Here is a 24,499-nt window from a genome sequence, read left to right on the forward strand (position 1 = left end):
GCAGCAGTGAGTGTGTGTGGGGGGGTGTACTTGTGAAGATGTGTGTTTTAATGTGTGTGAATGTGAATGTCATTGTGTGTGTGTGTGTGTGTGTGTGTGTGTGTGTGTGTGTGTGTGTGTGTATGTGTGTGTGTGTGTGTGTGTAACTACAGAGGAAGAAAAATGTGGGGAATAGAAAAAGCAGATGAACACCATCCAGAAATCAAAATTACCCCTCTAACTCTCACATAACACACACACACACACACACACACACACAAGTCTTTGATTTTATTTCAAATGTGTTTTTTTTTTTTTTTTTTTATTAGTCAAAACACACACACACACACTCACACACACACACACACACACACACACACACACACACACACACACACACACACTCACACACACACACTCAGGGCTTGTTTGGCGTCAAAGCTGATCGATACGTGTCGAGAGCCTGTTGGAGAGCAATTAGCTGAAAGATGAAAAGAGTGAAAATGTCCCAACTGAAGCAACATGTCAACAGAACACACACACACACACACACACACACACACACACACACACACAGTCTGAGAGGTGTTATTAAAACATGAAGGCTCCAGTCTGAGGGACTGAAGCACCAACGTGGCTCATGGCTGCTGCTCCCTGCTGATGTTTCAGGCTGTTAAAGGAATATTCCACTGTTCCGGTTCAAAATCCCTACTTTTCCCTGACGTCCCCAGACTGAGACCAGATGTTGGACACCATTTCCACCTCTGGACGTCCAGCGGTTCACTTCACAAAACATGAATCTCAAATCCACACAATCCTCCGTGTAAACCAGACAGCTTCAGAGCCGCTGTGAGGTTTGGATGGAGCCAGGCTAATGACTTCCATAGACTTCAAGTCTTTATGCTAAGCTAATGAGAAATGCTACACATAGGAAGTGAACCAGTGGACGTCCAGAGGTGGAAATGGTGTCCAACATCTGGTCTCAGTCTGGGGACGTCTTCCTTTAACTCTACCTTTTCATTCCCGGCTCTTTGACATATCAGCCTCTGACACTTTTTACACCCGAGTGTTTTTCCACAGGCCAGCAGGGGGCGGCTTTCCTCGGGACAGCAGCTCCTCGTTTGTTCCTGCAGTCTGTTGTTTGGTGCCGGCTGCTGACAGACCATGTTTACAGAAGTGTTGTCACGGCAACGCTCGGGCCGATCAGGACGGACAGACCATGTTAGCTCCTCCTACAGGTTCCTGGACCTCAGGTGTTGGTGTCGCCTCCTCCGGGAACTTCACCCGGAACTGTGTTGTTGCCATGGAAACCAGACACTTTATATTTGAAAAGTGGCCGTGTGATAAGTGTGTGGAGCAGGAATCTGTGAGGCCCTCAGCACCGCTTCAGGAGGAAATATTCAAATTAAGACACAAGACGGCCTCCCTGGCTGTTTACACCTGGTTTCAGTGTGTTTCAGGTGATCTGAACACAAGTGAACAGCTGTGGCTCTTCACCTGTTGTCTTCATCCTGAGTCACGTGTGAAGAGTCAAAGAACACACAGCGGTGAAAAAAAGTTTTTGGACACCCTTAAAATTTTTACACAATCTCAAATATTATCATGAAATATTTGTGGAAAAATCTTTGTTGTGTTTCAAAAGGTGTGGCTGCATTAGACAGATACAAACAAATACAAATGATATTTTTTGTTTATTGTTTCCAAGAAAAACTAAGCAAACAACATTTTTGACAGTGTAATCTTTCTCTTCAGGCGTGTTTCCTGCGTTAGGTTCCTTATTTTAGCCATTTTTGTGTCTGAAGAACTTTCAGATGTGCTGCTTTATATAGACACCAAGCTTGGCAACAAAAACTGTGTCTTTTGATAAAAAGAACCACCTTCATCACTGGAACCAAAATGAGCCAATACTCCAAATCTCTCATGTATTTTTATGGAACCAATCAATTTGAAGGTTTTAATGGCTTTTTTAGGATTTGTTTAGTATTTTGGCTGTGACTGGACTAAAAGAAAATGCACTTGAAGACCTAAAGAGTGATTTGTTAATGCAATATTTCACAAATGCATGGGGGGTCCCAAAACATTTTTCCACCGCTGTATTTACATCCAGCATTAAAGTGCGACTTGTATCCGGACACAGAAATGGAAATACAAAGACGGTTCAGGATTTGGTGTATGAACCAGACTGGAAGCGGTTCTGTTTGGGAGGTAGAGGCACGAGCTCAGACCTGTCCGCTGGAAAATCGACGACTCAGCCTTCAGACACGAGAAAAATCACAAATATGTGATGATGTGACAGAGAGGAAGTGAAAAAATAATTCATATGATGTGAATCAGAAAGGACGTGCAGAAACCCCATCAATCTGTCCTTTAATTAAAACCTCTGTTCCTTTCTTACAGTGTGTGTGTGTGTGTGTGTGTGTGTGTGTGTGGTGCAGCTGCCTCCCCACCGCCTGAACCCCCGTTGCCATGACAGCGGATGCTGTTTCTGAGTGACGGTGTTATTGACTTCCAGCGGTGGCAACTGGAGGCCAATATCCTGGACACCACGAGGCTGACAGACACTGGTCGATGTGTGTGTGTGTGTGTGTGTGTGTGTGTGTGTGTGTGTGTGTGTGTGATGCTAACAGTGGTCGATGCCTGCTGCAGAGCAACAGCTCTCTCTGCTCAGCTTGTTGTGCATGTTTGGATGAATCCTGTCAAAATTTGTTGGTGCCCACTACTGATGGCTGTGTGTGTGTGTGTGTGTGTGTGTGTGTGTGTGTGTGCATAACACTGGTCCTCTGAGGCCATAGAGTTTGACTGAGTTACGTAACGTTCACACAGAACAACTGGGGCTGCATTCACACTTCAGGTCTTATTGCCCAATTCTGGTTTAGTGCCTGTGTCCGTCCCTGATGTCACTGTGTTTGCTCCAGAGCGCTGCACAGGTGCATTCTGGGAGTCTCCAAGTCCACTTTTAGTATTTTAGTTCTATTTAGGTGGACTAAAGGTGTGTTTGCTCCAGGCTCCTGGCTCTAAAGGCTTGTCCTGAGTCTCCTCATGAGTCCTGGCTGTGTTTTGGGCGTAACATGCAGTGAACCAATCAGAGGCCGCCTCCCGTCCCCTCTAACAGCCAGGTGTGTCTCACCTTGGTGGGTTGCTGTTCTAATGGAGGATTCTCCAGGTAAGAGGGAAGATGTAAGTTCATTCATGAGGTACGATGTGTGAAGTGAAGCGACGCCCCCCTGGTCGCGCGGTGGAAACACATTCAGGGCAACACAGGAGATCACATGACACAAGTCGGGTTTCCATCCAAATAAATCGCAAATTTTAACCAAATTTTCAGAAAATCGGCAAAAAAAAAAAAAAAAATTCGAGTTCGTTGCATCTTCATAAATAATCCATGTCCACCAGTTAGACTGAGTTGAGGTTCCTTCATGCCTCGCTAGTCAGACTTCTTCTGCATGCTTAACATTGACCTGAGCATCAATCACAGTCTCAGTCTGCCCCCTGCTGGACTCTTAGGTACTGCAACATAAAACACACGGCTGTCAACTCAACTTATACACACCCGAGGAATAAGGCTTATACTTTGCAGCTGGTTTTAACTGTAACAAATTTAAATGTGTAAATATGCCAACAACAGTGATGATGTGCGATACCACAGAGTTTATGTGCGTTTCCATATTTGGCGTTGATTCATCGAGGTGAGCAGTAGGTGGCGCTAATTCTCCAGCCGGTCTTCAACTCTGTTGTTTGCATGAATGTCGTTTTCTTTCATTAGTTAAAGAAAAGCTCAAGTCTCTTCTTCGGCTGTTTTTGTCGTCTGTCACGTGATGATGAACGTCACCGTTTATTGGCTAAACCTGTTTCCATGGCAACTTATTCACGTTTTCCTTTTATCAGTACACCAATTTTTCCACCCAACCCCTCAAGTGTAAACACTTTATTTTTATGTGATATTTGAAGATTTTTTTTTTTTTTTTTTTTTAATTTCCAGTGTTTCCACTCAGGTTTTTAATGCACACATTTGAAGATGGAAGGTGCTGATGATCTGCCGCGGACACGTGGGTCATTTCTGCAGCTGTGATCTGATCAGTGAGCAGTCAAACTGAGCAACAGGCCGATCTCCGTTTCCCGTGAAGGCAAAAAAAAAAAAAAATAAATAAATAAATAAAAATAAATAAAAAGAGCCAATGAATAATCAATGGGTTGTGATCAGAGCCGTGCGGTCAGAGTTTACAGACAAAGTGTTTCCCTGCGGCAGAAAGTGTGACGTGTCGCAGGGAGAGGAGTAATGTCACGGCTGTCATCTTTAATTGGCATCAAGCAGCTCCGGAAAACTGTAAGAGCTGTGTGTGTGTGTGTGTGTGTGTGTGTGTGTGTGAGAGAGAGAGAGAGAGAGAGAGAGGGAGAGAGAGAGAAGGAGGGTGATGCTGTCGGTTTAATTGAGTGTGAGAGACAGAGCGGGGGTTTAAATGTGTGTGTGTGTGTGTGTGTGTGTGTGTGTGTGTGTGTTTGCCTGCCTTCTGTTTTAGTATAAAATGCAGAAACCCTGACAGTAAATGTGTGTGTGTGTGTGTGTGTGTGTGTGTGTGTGTGTCTAACTGATCTGACATTTAGCTCCCCTAGCTTGCTAAAGGTTGCTGGCATATTACCTTCACCCACAGGTCTCCCGAGTCATGTGACTCGTCTGACACACACACACACACACATATGCATCTTTCACCACACGAGGAATCGGGATTAGCACAGATTACGACACATTTTACATTTTACACGTCTTCACGGTTTGAAACGGCTCACGTCGGTTTTGTTTGGTGATTTTTGCCAAAACGCTCCGCATGCCAGCGCCGGCTGTCATCCTCAGCTTTTCTGTCCTCCGCTCTTCGTTCTCTTCATTCTCTTCTTCGTTCTCTTCATTCTCTTCTTCGTTCTCTTCGCGCTCGTGCAGAAAATCCTCTCTCAGTCTGTCTAGAGGCCTGTACCATAAAGCTGGATTAACATAGCCGAGCTTTCTCTTACTTATCTGGCTTCATTTAACGAGACATCCGCACTCAGGATTTTCGGTCCCATAAAGCCGGCTATCAACTCACTAATTTAACCCAGGCTTTTCCAATCTAGATCTGTGCGCGCTCACATAAAAAGGGCGGAGTTTGCTGCAGATGACCAATCACAGACAAGGAAAAATCCACCTGAGCCGCATACTTTACGACGGAGGAGCAGACAATAATCATTAATAAATACGAGGAATATAAATCCATCATCCAGGCAAAAAGCAACAGTTGCAGCTGCCAAAAGCCGCAAGGAATGCTGGGAAAAATATCACCGACTGTGTCAATGCGTAAATTAGTGGGATTATAATCTGACTTCCCCACCATGACGGCATGAGTAGATGTGACTACAGTAACGTGTGTGTTCAGTAAATGAATGTGTCTCCCACTCAGCCGTGCACTCCTGCAGAGGAACTGGCCCTCTCTCACAGTGAGGGGCGACCCTCGCTGGACCGCTGCCCTCAGTTTGAGCTTCATCAGAATCGTCACTTTGATTCAACTGGTTTTTATATTTCATTTTATAAAGCCTCTGACGCCTCGTGTTTATTCTGCTGGTTAAAATATTATTTCACTGTCACTTAAAGACTGTAAAACATTTGGCATCAACTCTCATGTGGACTTTTCAGGGCAGCCAGCCTAAATACTAAATATGAGCAAACTAATGGAAACCTAAAGGAGACCAGAGGCTGGCCTGGATTTTATCAGACTTTTATTTAACTCTCTGAATTAAATTCCCCTAATTTATTTTCATAAACATTTAAAAAAAAATCATTAGGCTACATCAGTCTACAGCAGGGGTCACCAATCATGTGCCATGGAGGGTCGAGAGGCTGCAGGTTTTCATTCCAACCAAGACCTTCACCAGGTGACTTCACTGATCACCTCACCTTGTATCAGAAAGGAGGAGCTAATCAGTGAAGTCACCTGGTGGAGGTCTTGGTTGGAATGAAAACCTGCAGCCTCTCGGCCTCCATGGCACATGATTGGTGACCCCTGGTCTACAAGATCAATTTTTGGTTGGACAGTGCAGTCATGAGTAACAAAAAAAAATATACAAGAAGAATTGTAAAATGTATTAATTTTAATTTTATACAAGAAGAAGAAAGGGAAAATGGGCAGGCCATTTTCCAAGGGAGCTGATTGGTCAGTAGGTGGGGCTTTTCTACCTGCTGAGCTCTTAAGGCTGAATTATGCTTCAGCGTAAGAAGAGTGTATGGGGGTTGTGCGAAGCACGCATTTCCTACGCAGCGTGTGTGTGTCCAACATACCTCTGTGAAACACTGTACGTCTTTGTAATGGTGAGAGGACGAGTTGCCAGGCTTTCTTCCGCGAGATCCAGCACTCTCCAAAGTTTTCAAACACAACCGACGAGTCGAGACACAACAGTTGTTTTAAAAACGGCGCTGCCGGCCGGCACAACAACAGGATGTGATGCCGGTTGCAACGAAATGCCGGAAATGATGTACTTGGGCGGACCAATCACAGCTCTTGTGGGGCTGCGGAGGGTCCGCGTAGTTACAATTTTTGGGAGGCGCGCGGCAAGGCTCTGCGGCGGTCGCACAACCCCCGTAAGCTTCACACAACCTCCGTACGCTCTTCCTACACGGAAGCATAATTCAGCTTTTATCCTGAACTTCACCTGCTCCGGAGCAGGTGAGGTGTTCAGCATACGTTACCACGGCAACGTAGCCCGATAAAAAGTAAGCCACCTTTATGGTACAGAAAAGCCAGGGTTAAGCCTGAAGTTAGCTCGCTAAGCCCAAATCCAGCTTTATGGTGCAGGCCTCAGGTGGAGGCGACACAGCGGCTGAAACTCTTTGGTGATGTTTGTGACGTGTGGAGGATAAAAAGATGAAAAGACTGAGCACAGAGCGAAAGGAGTGTTTAAACCCTCCGCTGTGTGTGTGTGTGTGTGTGTGTGTGTGTGTGAGTGTGTGTGTGTATCCACATGGAGGTGACGTCTCATAAACAAAATCGCAGAAACCAACACCAATAAAGAAGATGATCACCATGTAAACAACAACAAGACCCGGTACCTTTTTTTTTTTTTTTTTTTGAGAAAATTAAACGGCCCTTTTCTTGTTGTTTTCCTATTTGAACTGGTAAGTAGATCCGGCAGGTGGCATCTGCAGGAAAAGTAGATCCGGCAGGTGGCAAAAGTAGATCCGGCAGGTGGCATGTGCAGGAGACAGAAGAAATACTGTTTCTTTCATAAATAATTGTAATTATGTGAAAAACACAACCTGTCACCAAATGTCAATCATCTTTAGGCACCTGAAATACATTTTGTACAGATTCGAGTGCTCCAAAGAGACTAAGTGGACCAGAAATGATCAAAAACAGTAGTAAAAAAAATAAAAAAAAAAATACCATAATACTTACTATACTAACTATAAATGCAAAATTGAAGTAAAATAATAAAAGAAACAAAATATTAAAAGAAAGGTTACCATGAAATAACTTAAAATAAAATACTACTAAAGAAATATAAGAAATGGATGCCACTATATTACCAAAATAAAATAAAATAAAATAAAATAAATACATTTAAAAATAATAATAATAAAAAAAAAAAATACAAGAAAGTTATAAAATAAATAAATAAATCAATCAAGGAATACATAAAAAAAAAGAAATCTCCTGTGGATGTCCTGTTGATGGAGGCTCCCTGCAGTGGAGCTGCTCTGCTGGCCTGTCCGTCACATTAAAGGTTCATTCCATGAACTTCACACCGCGAGCCTCCGCTGGCCGTCCTCTCAGATCAGATCAGCTGATGAGCTCCTCACAACTTTTTTTTTTTAATCCTCTAACCCCTGAGACTGTGAGGCCGACTCGGCCTGCAGAGTCTGAGGACGATTTAACATCTGAGCAGATTTACATCACAGACTGAAGAGAGAGAGAGAGAGAGAGAGAGAGAGAGAGAGAGACAGAGGGAGAGAGAGAGAGAGAGAGAGAGGAGAGAGAGAGAGAGAGAGAGAGAGGGAGAGAGAGGGAGAGAGAGACAGAGGGAGAGAGAGAGAGAGAGGAGAGAGAGAGAGAGGAGGGGGGGGAGAGGGAGAGAGAGAGAGAGAGAGGGAGAGGGAGAGAGAGAGAGGGGAGAGAGAGAGAGAGAGCGAGAGAGAGAGAGAGAGAGAGAGAGAGAAAGAGAGAGAGAGAGAGGGAGGGGAGAGCTCCGTCAGCCTCAGCTGGATCGTCGAGTTTCCAGGCAACAGCCGTTTCCAGGGGTCAAAGGTCGCCGTGAACGGACTCCTCGGCTGTTAAACGATGAGCGTGAACCTGCAGCCGCGGCTCGAAGTGACGGAGGAACTTCCTCAGCCGAGACGTTCGGCCGGTGTTGACTGATGCAGTCTGATTCCACCACGATCGATTATTGATCACCGATCGACCCGACAGGAGCGGGAAACCCCGGAGGCTTCACACCTTAAACCTGAACATGTTGAGCAAAATATTTAAAAATACCTCCTTTCTTTGTGCTATAAAGTAATATAATAATAAAAGAAAACATAGTGAGTTTAACAATTTAGAAATAAAAAACAACTAAAAATAATAAAAAAAGACTTCTTTAAAATAAAAACAAATGAATAAATTTCTTTGTTGGTTTCCTTTTTGTTTAATGATGCAAAAACATTAAATAACTATAAAATTTTCAGGATCCAGAGAGTTCAGTTCATGTTTGGTCATGTTTCATTGTTGGACAAAATGACGAATTATTATTAAAATAAATAAATTAATTAATAAAATCAAATCAACCCCCCACCCCCTTCAAAAAAATATTATAAAATTACTCAGTAAAAAGTTACAAGAACATTATTAGAAGATATATGAAGATTATAACAAAAAGAAAAAAGATAGTAAATTTAACCATGTACAAATAAATAAATAAATAAATAAATAAATAAATAAATACTTCCTTAAAAATGAAATAAATGAATAACTTTTTATTTTGTATTTTTTAAAATAATTTATTTAATTTTATTTAATTTTATTTTATTTTTATGATGCATTCCCTATTTCGTCCTCGTTGCAGGATGGGATCCAATGATACATCTGGCGGGTGATATCTATTTATCTATCTATCTATCTATCTATATCTATATATATTTCTCTAAGATGGCAAAGTCTTGACCTAATCAGCTGATCATGGCCAGTTTCAGATGTCTTCACCCTCATCATCATCACCCTCATCATCATCATCATCTTCATCATCATCACCATCATCATCATCATCATCACCACCCTCATCATCATCATCATCATCATCATCATCTTCACAGTACGGAGGCCAGGCTGGGACAAACTTTGCTAACCACATGACCTGCAGGCTGACAGACGAGCTGACCCGAGCGTTCTGTTCTGGTTCTGATCACGTTCTGCTCCTGAGAACATGACAGAACGTGCTCGGTGTGTGTGTGTGTGTGTGTGTGTGTGTGTGTGTGTGTGTGTGTGTGTGTGTGTGTGTGTGTGTTTAAATCAGCATTTGAGCTGTGCCGTCAAACACCGGGAACACAAACTAGTGTTAACGAAACAGCAGAGTCCAAGCTGCAGCGGGCCAAAGAAACGTCAGCCTGCTTCCCTCTGGATTCCTCACAGGAGTTTTGTTGTGTTTTTGCACCCAGAAGCTCGAGCAGCGCCGAGTGGCTGGCAGCTCGACGCTCAGCTGGGATCAAGGCCTGCAGAGAGAGAGAGAGAGAGAGAGAGAGAGAGAGAGAGAGAGAGAGAGAGGGAGAGAGAGAGAGAGAGAGAGACAGAAATAGAGAGACAGAAAGAGAGAGACAGAGAGAGAGGGAGAGAGGTGATGGTCAGGATGTGGATGGGTGAAGCAGCTTGAGGAGAACACACACACACGTACACACACACACACACACACACACACACACACACACACGTACAAGTCGATAAACACGTCCTCCCACCTCACCTCTGAATCAGAGTTGTTTTTTTTTTTCTTTCAGTTCCCAGAATCGGATGAACCCAGACGGAGATACTCGCTCGGCGCCATGGCAACCGGTGCTGAGGACATAGAGAGAGAGAGGGAGAGAGAGAGAGAGAGAGAGAGAGAGAGAGTAGATTAGTGTACTTGTACTTCTTTTCAGTATTTTTTAAAGTTAATAATTTTTATTTTATTTTATTTTATTTATTTATTTATTTATTTTTTATTAAGCCTTTGTTTAAGTGAGTTAAACCTCCATAAAATGATTATGATAAAAACTGTTACCTGAGTTTCAGTGTCAGGTACCTAAACAGTCAGGTATCAGGTACCCATACTACCATACTATTTAGTATGCAAGAAAAAGAATGAGTATGTCCCAGTACATAGTATGTCAGATGCAGTATGCCAAGAGTACCAGGATGTTCTACTACATCCGCTCAGATCTCACAGTCTGCATGTCAGATCAGAAATCAGACAGAGGACAGCGCGGTATGAAACAGCACCGGCATTTTGACAACAACATTCAAATGTGGAGCTACGGACGGAGGAGGAAGTGAGCGAGAGGGGCGGAGCTCAGGGCATGCATACTGCATACTACACTGCATACTTTGTAAGGCCAGCTGCAGTACATACTAAAAGTAAAAAGCAGAAGTATGAGATCTGGAGTACAGGGCCTGGTTAAGGTGCTCTGTAGGAGGAGGGAGCCCTCCGGACTTCCTGCTGATGTGGGGAAGGTTCCTCCAGCTGGGACACATCTGGGCCCTAAAAGCGGCTCCTAACTTGTGGAGCCGCGTGTCAGTCCTAACTTTAGGACTCCTACATTTCTCAAAGCGTCTCAGCACTGAAAGCAGCTGCTGACTCTCACTGTGTACCATCTAGACAATATATATATATATATATAAGTATATTTGTATAGGCTATATCATATATTTGTTTTGGTTTTTCAGTACTGAAAGGAAATTAAATATTATTTATTTATTGTTTAAAAATATGTGTATAAGATATTTTTTATTTATATGTGTATTTGATTTCTGCAAGTTGAAAATGACCGAAATAAATTTAAGAAGAAGATATTTCCAAATTCAGTACAGCATTTGTTATTTTTTTCCATATTGTAAATAAGTATTAACAGAGAAGAGGCTCATATGTTACCTGTAAGGAAACCGGAGTGAATATTCAGGAGATGATCTGACACGACTCTTTTATCGCGGTTTGTCATTGATTTAGTTGATTTTTTGGGATTTTTTTTTTTTTTTAATAAAATAAAGTTCTCAGTTTCTGCTCGTTTTGCTTCTTGGCGAACGGCGCCACCGCCTGGTCCGTTACGCTCGTCACGGCGTCGCGTCATCAGGAAGCGACGGGGAAATGACATGAGTCTGCGTCCTTCAACGCTCCGCGGATCAACGCTTACAAAAGTCACGTTTTTTTGGAGTTTTCGGTGAATTTTCGGACTTTGCTGCGAAGCCGAACGCAGCCGAAGCGGCCGCCGGGACACGTCCTGTCATCCGGACGCACTGAAGTTTCCTGTCGGTGAGTGAGAAGCCGCTTTTTATCAGAAACAGCAGAAATGAGGCAGGACGTCGTGGCGTGTTATTGTCTAACCAGGGCTTTAAAATAACCTCGTTAACAGGAAACTGCATGTCGTAAATGTCCAGGTGTCACAGGAACAGCCGTCAGACAGGTGGAAGTTGTGGTTTTGGGTATAAATTTATTTCAATAAGCAGCACAGTGACTGACATTACTGTCATTACTGTCATGGAGGAGGGGACGCGAGGCTGCGGGTCATTTTCTGGTTCATTTCAAGTCCCTCCGATGTGAAATCAGACCGGATGGGATTAAACTGTCAGCTTGACTGTAGGAAGTAGTTTCAGATTATATTGATCGTCTTAATTGATATAATCACTGCGAAACTCAAGCCTTCAGCCTGAAATGTCGTGTGTGTGCACCTGGACCAGCTCTTACATGTGAACCTGAGCCTCTTCATCACGACGTGTATTAAGGTTTATTCTAGGGGCTTTTTTCATGCTTGGCTTTCATTAAAGGGCAGTCAGGCCTTTGGGAATATCCCTTTTTAGTGTGGCGTTTAGCAATAATTAAAGTCTTATTTTGAAATGCCTGAAAAGTCTTTTAAGATGGAAATTTTGAGGCATATCAGGGATTATTAGCCTATGAATTGTATTAAATTAAAGCAAAGTTAAGGAGGAATGAATAACTCAAAATTACATGACATGGAACTAGCCGTCTATAGTATTGTGGTATTTCTTCCTCCATCTCCTAAAGTAATAAAAAAGCAATGATTTTGTGTTTAAAAATATGTTTCTTTTGAAGTGATATAAAATGAAAATGGGTGGTGACGGTGTTTGGCTGCTTCCTGCAGGTCAGAGGGGATTTGGTGCTTTTCTCCAGCGGGCACAGTCAGGGCCGTCCCGGCACGATGGCGGCTCCGAGCTCGGCGGAGAGGAAGGCCTGCTGGAGCGCCAGGGACCGCCTGTGGAAATGTCTGGACGACAACAACGACCAGGCCTCGTCCTGCCAGGACGTCCAGAGGGAGTTTGAGGCCAGCTGCCCCGCTCAGTGGGTAAAGTGTCCCCTCTTCTTACCTTCAGGACCCCCTTTATCATTTTTGTGACATACATATCGTCTTAGATAATTGTTGTTTTAATGATGTGCGAACATGGCAGTCATTTTGCAAAGCCAATCAAAACACACACGCTGCCTGCAGAGGGTCAGGCCAGGCGGGACAGTGAGAACACACACGGCGCTGATGCATCACAACCGGGATGGGAACTGATCAGATTTTATTGATATCAATGCCATTATCGATTAGATTCTGTATTGATTCCCCTCGTCGGTTCCTTCCTGTGAATTTTCTTCCTGGGAAAAGTCGACTTTCTCTGAGTCGACTTGTGTCTGAGGCAGACGTCTGCCTGCTGCAGGAGAGTCACTCGTCGGGTTTCCATCCAAATTTAGCACAAATTTTAACTGAATTTTCAGAAAATCAGCGTTGGTTCATCGAGGTGAGCACTAGGTGGCGCTAATCCTCCAGCTGCAGATTATGTCTCTGTATACGAAGAGGGCGCAGCGTGACGACGTGTTGCAGGCGCGTCGGTCAAAAACCAAAACTTTGTTGTTTGCATTAATATTATTTTCTTTGATTAGTTCAAGAAAAGTTCAAGTCTCTTCTTCGGTCCAAACAAACCGGCTGCTGTTTTTCCTCTGTCGCCTGGAGACGAAGTCACGTGATGATGAACGTCACCGTTTATTGGCTAAACCTGTTTCCATAGCAACTTATTCGCATTTTCCTTTTATCGATGCACCGACTTTTTTTTTGTGATATTTGGAGATTTTTTTCGAGTTCTCAGTGTTTCCATTCGTGTTTTTAATGCGCAAATTTGAAAATGTGAATAAAACCAGGTGGATGGAAACCCGCCGACTGACCGGCCACTTCACTTCCTGTCCACAACAAACAGTTTCCATGAGCAACGGGATTAAACAACAGGACGTGTTTGGCAGCAGAAGACGCTACAATAACATCAAAATGCTCGTCTGAGTTAAACCAGTGAAGCTGCTCTGAGCTGCTGTGAAACCGTGAAGGAGAACGTGAAGCCGCTCTCTGCTGCCGAGGCCGAGCGGCGGCGGCGAGGAGCGGCCGCCGCGTGGCTCCCAGTGTTCGATCCGGCGTCCCGTCCGCAGACGCTTCAGCCCGTCGCCGCCCGTCTCAGCTCCTGAGAAACGAGGCCAAACTCTGGACGCTTTGGTCTCTCGGGACTCTCCGCCATGTTGACTTCCTCGCCGACCGAGCGGCTCAAGGCAGCGACGAGGGAATCGACGAGATTAAATGCAAACGGTGTGGACGGATCCAACCAGTTGGAACCGGTTCTTGATTGCCATCCCGAATCACAACAAGCCACTTTAAAGTTAGCTGAGGATAAAAATGAGTGAACAAACAAACAGATTTCACAGCAGAGACGAGGTTTGGCTCGGAAAAGACGAAGAGAACAGAGCAGGAAAGATCCCAGGAATTTACCACCAAAACGTACAAATAAATGAGTGAAAATTACAGGAAAAGTCCCTCAGAAAGTGTCAAGGAGTTTTTATTATTTTAGGAATTAATTAGGTCTTGGCAAACGGACTGAGCTGACATGCTGATTGTTCTTTCCCATCATGCCCTGCAGGTGAAGTACTTCACAAAGCGGCGAGATTACCTGAAGTACAAGGAGAAGATGCAGACGGAGGGTTTCTCGCCCGCCGACGGCCCCCAGCAGCCCTCCTAACCCCCCCGACCCCCCGACCCCCCGCCCCGCCCGGGGAAGACTGGAGCGGAGGCTTTGTGTCCATCAACACATCCGCCGTCCTCCGTCGTCCTCTCTTCTTCTTCTGTTTATTTGTGTGGTGATGAGGTTTCTGTGGGCGGAGCCTCGCTGCCGTTTGGGATTTCACTCTGAAGTTTGGATCCGTCGCCTCCTGCATGGAGAAGATTTCACACGTAATTTAAAAAAAAAAAAAAAAAAAAAAAAAAAAAAACAATGAAAGAATCTCGCCTTCAGCAGCTTTTCGTATTTAAAGTGATCGTTGTGGTTCTATTTTCTCCTCTGCGTGAGTTCGGCAGCTCCTCCAGGGTCGAGCTGTCAGCGCCTCCCTGTGGAGAGGACGAGCGCTGCGCCGGGACAAAACCCACGTTTGTTTGGGATTCAGCGTCCGCGCTCTTTAGAATCCCTCCCGCTCGCTAACCGGTGGAACTGCTTTGTCTCTGTATCCCTACGCCACTGGTAGGTGAAGCTGTGTGCGTACCAAACGCCACGAGGCGGCCCGAAAAGCCACGACTGTCACTTTAACACCGCAAAATTAGTTTTGAGATCGTGCAAGAGTGATAGTTTGTTGTTTTTTTTTTTTTTAAATTTACATTTGAATGGGGGCAGGGCTGATGGTTACGGCGGCGTATCAGGGCCACTGTGGAGGAAAATGTCAAGAGACAAGGGAGGGGGAGGGGAATATTCCAGAAAAAACTCAGAATTTCTGAGATTAAAGAAATAAATTTACAAGAAAAAATAACTCTATATACGTTTTGGTCAAGAAACCTTGAAAAAAAAAAAAAAAAAGTAAAAGAAAAACTTTTTCCTCCATAAATTTGACTATATAAACTCAGAATTTTCAAGGTTTTTTTCCTCATAAAAAAAGTAAATTTACCACTTTAATCTTGAAAATTCTTAGAGACAAAACAAACAAACAAACAAACAAAAAAACTGAGTACTAATCCTCACCCCCCTCCTGGCTCCACTTTTTTTTTTCCTTGCAGTGGCCCTAATATGTATTTTTTTTTTTTTTTTTTTTTTTTTTTTTGCTCATAAATTTATGACTTTAATCTCAGAGAATTCCTGAGTTTTTTTTCTCATATATTTACTTTATAATCTGATTTTTTTTCTTTTTTTCCTATAAATTTGAGGTTTTTCTGGTAAATTTGTGGCATTTTAATCCCAGAATTTTTGAGTTTTTGAGTTTTTTTTTTCTCATAAATGTGTGAGTTTTTTTTCTGGTAAATTTACCACTTTTATCTTTTTCTTCTGTTTGCTCTATGATGGCCCGAATATGCCTTCATAGGTTATGGACTAATATTGCTGAAGAAGTGGGTTTTGGTTGATCACATATCTTAAAACTGATCAATAACCTGCTCATTGATCCTGATGCAGCAGCAGACATGATTATGTTTTACGGTCATTATCACTTATTGCTGTTCATAACATTTGTGCAGGGAAACACTGGAAACAAACCAAGAAAATAAAGTAACAGTTTGGATTTAACCGCCCTGGTGTTTGCCTGTATGTAAACAACAACAACAACAACAACAACAACAACAACACAGTCGGAGAGGTCTGTTTGTTTTCCTCTTGATTCTTTGACCTGATCTATCACAGTCAATATGAATAAACTGTTTTCTCCTTGACACACTTTTGATGTTGTTCCACTTTTAATTTAGAGCTGTCACATACCTCTGTTTTTTGTTTATTCATATATTTTTTGCATTTTGCAGTTCTTATTGGACTTTTTTTTTAGAAGGTTGTTTATTTTAATGATTAATTTTTTGTAGACGTATTTTGTTGCTGATGATGGAATGCCTTACTGTTTACTGTTTTATTCATTTCATTCACTTTTTTTTTTTTTTTTTTTTTCCCCTTGAGGTCATTCCACAAACCTTTTTTAGGAAGTTTGCCAGATAACTGTGGAAACGGTGATGCCATATCCTGGTGAAAGTGATTGGAATCTGTAAAATAAAGGTTGAGTGTCTGGTTTAGGGGTTGATGATCAGGACTTCCCTGGTGATGGTTGCTAATGTTGAAGAAAAACCACTGTAGTGCAGTCTGGAAGTTTTCTGTAATGATGTGAGTTTGTTGAAGTCCACCGGCACACTGGTGAACTGAACGCCGCAGAGAGGATCTGGGGCAGTGAGCTGACCAAGAGCAATGTCAGAGGAAGGCCTTTACTCAGTGACTACAGACGGTATGTAAATAGGCAGAGAACAAAAGGTGAGGGAAGGTATTGTGAGGCAGTGATCAGGTAGGGTGCGTTTCTGAATGGGAATAAAAGACATGTAAAGTGTTTGTGTTCACGCCCACAGGATTAAAGGAAAGGGCCAGACGACAGGATGATCCAGTCAATTTAGCAAGTCTGAATCAATCAGGAGGTCTGAGCTGCCCAAAATGTGTATTTTCCTTTCACACTAATAACAGACAAAATCTCAGAGGATAGTCAGTGACACTTTTTTTTTTTTCATAGTTATCTGGCTGACTAGCTAATCCCACATTATGGAATAAACCCTCTGCTGTCATATCATCACAGAAAATCCAGGAGGGCTCTTATTCTGGTGTTATGATGATCAAAGTGCACCTGCAGCTTCTCCTCTAAAAACAGACTCTTACTTTCTTGATTTGCTGTATTTCCTGTTGGAACAGGAAGTTTGGGGCGGGGCTCGGTGCAGGAAAGGTTCGTTCACAAGCGCAAATCGACAGGATCTCAGTTTAGATAGATAGATAGATAGATAGATAGATAGATAGATAGATACTTTATTCATCCTGCAGGAAATTCACATTTTTTTCAGCAGTATCCACAGATTACAGATTAAGTAAATAAAAAAAATAGAAATAAAGAATAAGATCTGAGTACAACAGAATAACCTAAGTACAACCCAGTGTGCAAAAAGCAATGTGCAACAAAAAAAAAAACAAACAGAAAAAACCGTGTGCATGGGTGTATAAAATGTGCATAGAGGTAGGTCAATGTGCAAATTTAGAAGAAATATACAGTATACACATGATAAATAGCAGAATCTACAGTATACACATGATAAATAGCAGTAAGCAACATAAACACTATAAACAAGGATTATAAAAAGATAGGAATATGAACAATTTCAACAGAAGTATTAACAGACAAGCACAGTTTTGTATTGAAGTATTGGCAGAGAAGCACAGTTTTATTTTGAAGGGACAAGGTGGATGTTTAGAGATCCGTGAAGGTTTTATTGGTCAAACTTCACACTGTTTGAGAGGAAGTAGAGGGAATTTCATGAGGACTTTAAGTTTATTTGGAGACCAAGTCACTGTTTCCAGTCTCACAGAGCATTTATTTACAGGCTCTAGAGCAAACCACACAGGAGGCAAAAAAATACACAAACAAACAAACAAACAAACAAACAAACAAACAAACAAAAACTCCACTTTGAGACGAGAAAACACACCAGTAGATAAAATAAATGAGGTGATGAAGAGGACGGTGGGGATGAAGACACGTGAGAAACACACCAGTGAAGAAGAGCTCTGCTGGAGCTTCAGGCCACAACCAGGCGGCCCTTGCTTTTCCCCGATTTAACCTCTAGATGGCAGTGTAGCACCATCTAGTGTAGGGTAGTTTAGTGTAGGCTGAGATTTCGTGGAAGAGTTCTCAGGCTGGTTGTGTTCACTGTGCGAGGCTGTGCACAGACCGGGTGACAGTGCAGCAGCTGGAAGCAGCTGATCAATACTTTGTATGCATCTGACGGTCAGATATGAAACGTCACACACCAACAGAGAATAAAGATCAGCTGATGCAGCTCAGCCCTTCAGCCTGGAAAGATTTGGCTGTGATGGAAGAAGCATCAGCAGGTGAAAATACAGCAGCCTTTTTTTTTTTTTAAATATACATCTTCGCAAAACATAACTACTCTGTTGAATGAAGCATGAATGAATGTGTGTAATAACTGGGAGGCTGGTGTCTCTTGATTAAAGATGTGTGGCTCTTAAAAGAGCCTTTGTTTGAAACACATACGTGTGTGTGTGTGTGTGTGTGTGTGTGTGTGTGTGTGTGTGTGTGTGTGTGTGTGTGTGTGTGGTCTAAGCCCTCTCTCCGCGGATGCGGCGGGCCAGCTGGATGTCTTTGGGCATGATGGTGACCCTCTTGGCGTGGATGGCGCACAGGTTGGTGTCCTCGAACAGGCCGACCAGGTAAGCCTCGCTGGCCTCCTGCAGAGCCATGACGGCCGAGCTCTGGAAGCGCAGGTCGGTCTTGAAGTCCTGGGCGATCTCTCGGACGAGGCGCTGGAAGGGCAGCTTGCGGATGAGCAGCTCGGTGGATTTCTGGTAGCGGCGGATCTCCCGCAGAGCCACGGTGCCGGGCCGGTAGCGGTGAGGCTTCTTGACGCCGCCGGTGGCCGGGGCGCTCTTCCTGGCCGCCTTGGTGGCCAGCTGCTTCCTGGGGGCTTTGCCTCCGGTGGACTTGCGGGCGGTCTGCTTGGTTCTGGCCATGGCTCAGCCTCTCTGCTCTGCTTCCTCACAAAACTGCGATAACATGAGGCGCCGAGCGGCTCCGCCTCTATATAGAGGCAGCGCAGCGCCGCGCCGCCACGCGCCCCGCAGCTCGTCCGCTATTGGACCAAAACAAAGACCGCCGAAAATTTGAACCTTAGCCCCGCCCCCGTGTCAGCTGACCTGGGCCCAGCGCTGCTCTGACGCTCCCAGCTGACGGACACCCGCATCTGTCGGATCCCACGCTGCTTTCCACCAAACACACACATCAGCACATGAGCTCAGAGACAAAGATTCACTCACACGTCCCATCCTGCTCTTTTGCCTCCTCCATAGCTCATGAGCAAAGAGATGAAGAGATGGAAATGTAAATATTTAAGTGCATGGCCTAATTCTGTCCCATGTCACGAGAAAAAGTTTGAGACGAGATGCAGACTGAGAGCAAGATTTGCAGATGTTGCTGCTGTTTGCTGCAGCCCCTGAACAGCTGGCAGGGGTTTTTAGGTGTAATAATGAGATAGATAGATAGAAACATAAAATAAATAAATGCATAAATAGGCTATATACAATAAATATAAACAATAAAGACTATATACAGTAAACAATACAAACATAAACATCCAAAAGTGAGATATGAGATGTACAGATGGTATATAAGATATAGCCTACGGATGGTTCCAATAGATAAAAACACCTAAGATGTAATAATATAAATAGGCTGATAAATAAACAGTTGTGGTGCTGAGTAGTGGAGCGTTAAAACAGGACTATACAGCAGACAGCTGTGAGTTGTCTGTCAGACAGATGTGGTTTGTTGTACCGTGTGATGGTTTGTGAAATACAAAAACTAAGAAAGACACAGGAGCTGCTGCAACAGGCTGCCACTTCGCACGGCACCACTCTGCACTCAGTGTGAGGAGCATTATAGAAGCTTTAGTTATAGGCTAAATAATAAATAACAAGTAGGCTACAAGTGGATAACACAAAACAGTGATTTGTGAAGGATGCTCTTAGAGGAGGTGGGTGGCTCTGAGAAGAGCCTTTGGGGGTGTTAGTGAAGGGTGAGGGCTTCACTTCTTGGCTGCAGCCTTCTTGGGTTTGGGCTTGCTGGTTTTGGTAGCTTTGGGTTTGCTGACTTTGCTCTTCTTGACGGGCTTGGTAACCTTCTTGGCCTTCTTGGGGCTCACGGACTTCTTGGCTGCGGCGGGTTTCTTCGTGGGCTTGGAGAGTTTCTTCTTGGCGGCTGCGGGTTTCTTGGCCTTGGACGGAGATTTCTTGGCTGCAGATTTGGCGGCTGGTTTTTTGGGCTTCGTGGCTGCAGGTTTCTTAGCGGCGGCTGTCTTGGCAGCTGGCTTTTTAGCGGCTTTAGCGGCTGGCTTCTTGGAGGACTTGGCGGCGCCGCTGTCCTTCTTGGCGAGGCGGAAAGAGCCGGAGGCTCCGGTGCCTTTAATCTGGACCAGAACTGCTTTGTTGACCAGCGCCACCAGGGCCAGTTTGATGCGGGATCTGTTCTTGTCCACGTCGTAGCCGTCGTTGGCCAGAGCTTTCTTGAGGGCGGCCAGAGAAACGCCTTTGCGCTCCTTGGACGCAGACACGACCTTGACGATCCGCTCGCTGATGCTGAGGCCGCCCTTAGGCTTGGGCTTGACAGACTTCTTCTTCGGCGCTTTAGCCGGCGCTTTGGCCGGAGCAGGAGCGGGAGGCGCAGCTGGAGCAACTTCTGCCATCTCTTCTCTTCAGGGGCTTTCTCTCCGCTTCACTCGCTGATTCTCTCTGTCTCGGTCTCTGTGTTCACACACTGACGGGACTGATGGGAGGAGCAGCGCGAGGCGGGACTTATACCCTGCATGCGGACCTTGTAGACTCAGCGCACAGCCCTCCTCTCTCCCTGCTCAAACGGCGACACACTTTTGTGTTTTCTCCTCCACCTTTTCCGCACTAAATCCGCAGCTCGGACGCGGGTCCGGGCGCAAATGTCAGCGCCTCCGACAGAAAACCTCTTCCTCTGCGGGATCCAGTCGCTTCCAGCGCCGGGGACCCTCGGCTTGGATCCGGGAGAGCCTCAAACCTCTCCGACACGCCGCCGCATCGCTCAGCTCGCAGCGGCTTTTCCTCACATTTCGTCCCTTAAAAGCCTTTAAAGAGCTTCGGACTGCATAGCAAAGCGCCTGTCCGGGGAGCACAGAGGGCCCACCACCGACTCACAGTGCAAACCTCCATCTGGCGTCTTGACTTCAGCGGGAAAGAGGACATTTGTCGCCGGGAGTAAACACACTGATGCTGGCGGCGCCTCGGGCTGCCTCCACTTCCTGGAAGAGACGCTTTCCGTCTCCTCAACTTTCTGCCTCCCGTCACTTTTGCTCGGATCATGATCCATCAAGTCAGGAACAAGACTTCATAATGTTCTGTGGCTGCGGATCAAAGACTCATTTCTTTTCTGTCACATTCAAAACCGTGAAGATTGTCTGATTGAAACGTCGCTGGTCTGCTGTTTCCTGTCGAAGCTGCTTCAGGCCGAGATATCATTTTACTGTTATTAGTTTTCATTGTTTTATGTAAGAAACAAACTTACAAGACCAAAACTGCAGCCGATTGAAGGATAATAAACGTAATATTGCTTCCAGTGACAAAAGGCAAATGTCACTCACTCCTGTTTTGTAAGATTTGCCACACACACTGAGCCCCGTGTGTCATGTAGATTCAGTCTGTAGTGTCAGAAAATACATGGATGAATGTCAAAAGAAATGTTGGGGAAATGTGTGTCTGTGTGATAATAATTAGTAGTAAAAATAAACAATATTTTACAATTTCCATACAATTACAATCATGGATTTGATAGAAATAAAACGCTCAGATTAAAAATAAAAAAAATCTCCAATGAAACCCCAAAGGCCAGCAAAACAGAGAGAAACTTCTTGTCTAAGAGCTTCATGATGCTTCCTTTTCGAAAAAAAACAAAAAACAAAACAAAACAAAAAAAAAACTTTTAAACATTTTTCTCCCCCAATAAAATTGCAGATGATAATAAAGAAGAGCTTATTCATCCATGTTGTCTGAAAGGGCTGAGGTCCATGGGAATCACTATGCTGCACAAATAACTTTGTGAGGATGATGATGATGATGATGATAATGATGGTGATGATGAGGTATCAGCTTCATCAGGTAGATTCATCACCATCATCGTCACCTTTTGCTCTCCTGCATCTGTACCGACTGAATAAGTCACAGCTCTGTCTGGGCTTTTTTCCAGGTCAAGAGGTCAGAGGGGTTTGATTTTTTGGTAAATTCACTCACAGTTCTTTATTATTATTATTATTATTATTATTATTGCTTCATTGCAATGTTCATACGTTCATCATTCCAAACAATGGTTTCCTTCAAATACATTGCAAAATATATAAATGAATACATAAAACAAAACAAAACAACAACAACAACAACAACTGCAGGTTGTGTTTTAAATTAATATAATTACATATTACCAAGTCCATCTTTAATTTAGATCTTGTTTGTTTTTTGTATGTTTTCTCTGATTGTACACGTTAATTTTTCTGCATCTAGAGTTTGTCCTATTGTTGTCTGCCATAGTTTTATTTCTGGTGGATTTTGCTCTTTCCATGTCCTCCATGTCACAGCCGTCATGTTAAAGGCTCAGCTGCCTCACCTGGCTCCAGACCGCTCAGCCAAAAGGTAACCACACCTGAGCAGCATGTCCCCGTTTATGGCCTTCTACTCCAAATGAAAACATAACTTTTCAAAGTCAACACCACGTTGCTTTGAGGAAAACCTGCAAATAATAAGTCAGTCTAAAACCTCATGAGCAGAATGTTTTTGTAGCTAATAAACGACAAGAGAGCCTGTTTGTTTTCATTTACAGTAGGCTACAAATGGAGTAATTTATTGATTTATTGATTTATTTTCAGCATCATCACCACCTGTGTGATTCAAAGTCTACATTTTTCAAAACCATGAAATCACAATAAATCTGGACAGTATTCCATAAACCAGATTACAAAGTCAGCCAGTTAGCTGTGCAAGATATTTTGTTTAATCTTGTTGAAGTGAAGAGAATTTCAGAGGATATGAATATCTAACCAACTTGATAATGCTGCTTCGTGGAATACCACCCTGGATCAGAATAAAAAAAAATCCCCTTTCCCTCTGCAGGATCAGCGGTGTAATGTCAGCAGAGGCCAAGCGGAGGCGGTAGAGCCTGAGCCCTGAGCCGAGAGCAGTTTCCTCCGTGAGGCGGTGACGTCGGCCAGGACAGCTGAGCCGCTCACACACAGCCGCTAACCCAGACAGGGAACAAGAAGCCCGAAACTGAGTCCAACTGCACCACATGCCAAGGAGCCACACGTGAGAGGATTTTGATGAAAGTATCCCTGCTGAAAAATGTTTTATTATTATATTGTAATTAGGATTAACTAGGATCCAGGAGGAAACCGGATCCTTCCTTTAGGCTAACTGGACAGATTTCGTTTCATGATTTTGTGAAGCACTTTGAGCTGCAATTCTTGTATGAAAGGTGCTATACAAATAAAGTATTATTATTATTATTATTATTATTATTATTATTTCCCCCTCAGTCAAAACCAAGACCTGAATTTGTTCCTGAAAACTTGCCTTACACTGAGTTTTGAAATTTGAGTTTTGAGGTTTTCCAGCGCGCTGAAAGTGTAAACGTGTGCATGGAGGGTGACACCGTGAGGAACACCGTCTGGGTGTTGTAGGAACAGAGGGATCGGTCCTCAGAGGAAGACCCGAGGAGGAGGGGTGACTGAGGGCTTGGTGCTTCATCACTGGAATCACTGGAATAAAAAAAAAAACGGACGTCCTTCTCACACACGTACGTGGTTCTAACTTCCAGAAAACGTCATTGAACTTGAATGAATCTGCTCCTGTTTCTTCTGGAACCTTCTAAAGGGCCCCTACGGCTTTGAAGAACTGAAAATGTGTTTGTTGTGGAAGTAAAGTGAGGTTTTTGGTCTGTGAACTTGACGGGCGTGTCCTCTTATCTCATTGGTGGATGTATCTGAAGTCTGAGCCGGCCAATCAGCAGGCAGCTGAGAGGAGCATAAACACCGTGAAACCGAAAGTGATTCTGATCCCTCAGAGAAATCCTGTATCTATGATGGTTTAGTTTCCAGCGTTATGAATGCAGGTTCAGATATGATGAATATGACATGTTACCTCAGTCTGCTGCTTGATGCGTCAATGAGCCTGTGCTCCTTCACAATAAGAGCCCTGCCTGAGGGTGAGATTCAGACAAAGCTGATTAAGGTGCCAGATTGAAAAGTAGGTGATGAGTCACATGTCATTTATGATTTAAAGCCTCTGTAAGTTTTTTCCACAGCTCAGTTATTAATATTCTTCATTACAGTGAAGTAGACATGGAGCTATACAGTCTGTTAAGTTAGGGTTAGTAGCACAGGCTCAGCCTCTTTGGAAAATCTGAAATGTGAAGGAAGCCCGACAACAGGAATCACACACACACACACACACACACACACACACACACACACACACACACACACGGCATGTTGTGTACTCTTAATGTAGGAATTCAGAGCAGAGATGTCTGACACATCAGATGATCAGTTCAGTTAATAATAATACAAATTGAATCAATGAGCTGGAAATGGAGTGATGGATGCAGTCAAATACATTTCAGGTAAGTAACAAATTCTGATTAATAACTCACCACTCCAAATAAGCACATAAAAACGTCTTCAGAGTCTGGGATTACTTTAGAGAGCCAACACTGCTCTTTGTCATCCAAC

General features: G+C 43.8%; 3 protein-coding genes and 1 long non-coding RNA gene across 6 annotated transcripts; 2 read left to right on the plus strand and 2 right to left on the minus strand.

The window, feature by feature from the left end:
- Positions 1 to 4,544: 4,544 nt before the first annotated feature.
- On the minus strand, positions 4,545 to 18,742 carry LOC115355209 (histone H3). Of its 3 annotated transcripts, none has more exons than XR_003927855.1 (2): positions 18,241 to 18,742; positions 4,545 to 4,561 (listed from the first exon to the last, which is right to left on the minus strand). XR_003927855.1 is itself a non-coding variant. In XM_030045920.1 (1 exon), exon 1 carries the CDS (start codon positions 18,714 to 18,716, stop codon positions 18,306 to 18,308), a length of 411 nt encoding a protein of 136 aa, XP_029901780.1. In that variant the 5' UTR covers positions 18,717 to 18,742; the 3' UTR covers positions 18,055 to 18,305. The 3 variants fall into 3 exon arrangements, 1 of the variants encoding a protein (XP_029901780.1); XR_003927854.1 differs by lacking the exon at positions 4,545 to 4,561 and adding an exon at positions 16,622 to 16,657; XM_030045920.1 differs by lacking the exon at positions 4,545 to 4,561 and having other exon boundaries at positions 18,055 to 18,742.
- On the plus strand, positions 11,250 to 15,106 carry coa6 (cytochrome c oxidase assembly factor 6). Its single transcript, XM_030045924.1, has 3 exons — positions 11,250 to 11,472; positions 12,320 to 12,520; positions 14,118 to 15,106. The coding sequence occupies exons 2-3, from the start codon at positions 12,377 to 12,379 to the stop codon at positions 14,214 to 14,216; spliced, it is 243 nt and encodes an 80-aa protein (XP_029901784.1). The 5' UTR covers positions 11,250 to 11,472; positions 12,320 to 12,376; the 3' UTR covers positions 14,217 to 15,106.
- A 706-nt stretch (positions 18,743 to 19,448) lies between the features above and the next one.
- Positions 19,449 to 20,514, minus strand: LOC115355204 (histone H1-like). The gene has a single exon (XM_030045916.1). It carries the CDS (start codon positions 20,441 to 20,443, stop codon positions 19,787 to 19,789), a length of 657 nt encoding a protein of 218 aa, XP_029901776.1. The 5' UTR covers positions 20,444 to 20,514; the 3' UTR covers positions 19,449 to 19,786.
- A 2,393-nt stretch (positions 20,515 to 22,907) lies between these two features.
- LOC115355217 (uncharacterized) lies at positions 22,908 to 23,525 on the plus strand. Its single transcript, XR_003927858.1, has 2 exons — positions 22,908 to 23,075; positions 23,375 to 23,525. It is a non-coding gene; the product is annotated as an uncharacterized LOC115355217 (long non-coding RNA).
- Positions 23,526 to 24,499: the final 974 nt, after the last annotated feature.

Source organism: Myripristis murdjan, chromosome 23, assembly GCF_902150065.1.
Source record: "Myripristis murdjan chromosome 23, fMyrMur1.1, whole genome shotgun sequence".
Lineage (NCBI taxonomy): Eukaryota > Metazoa > Chordata > Actinopteri > Holocentriformes > Holocentridae > Myripristis > Myripristis murdjan.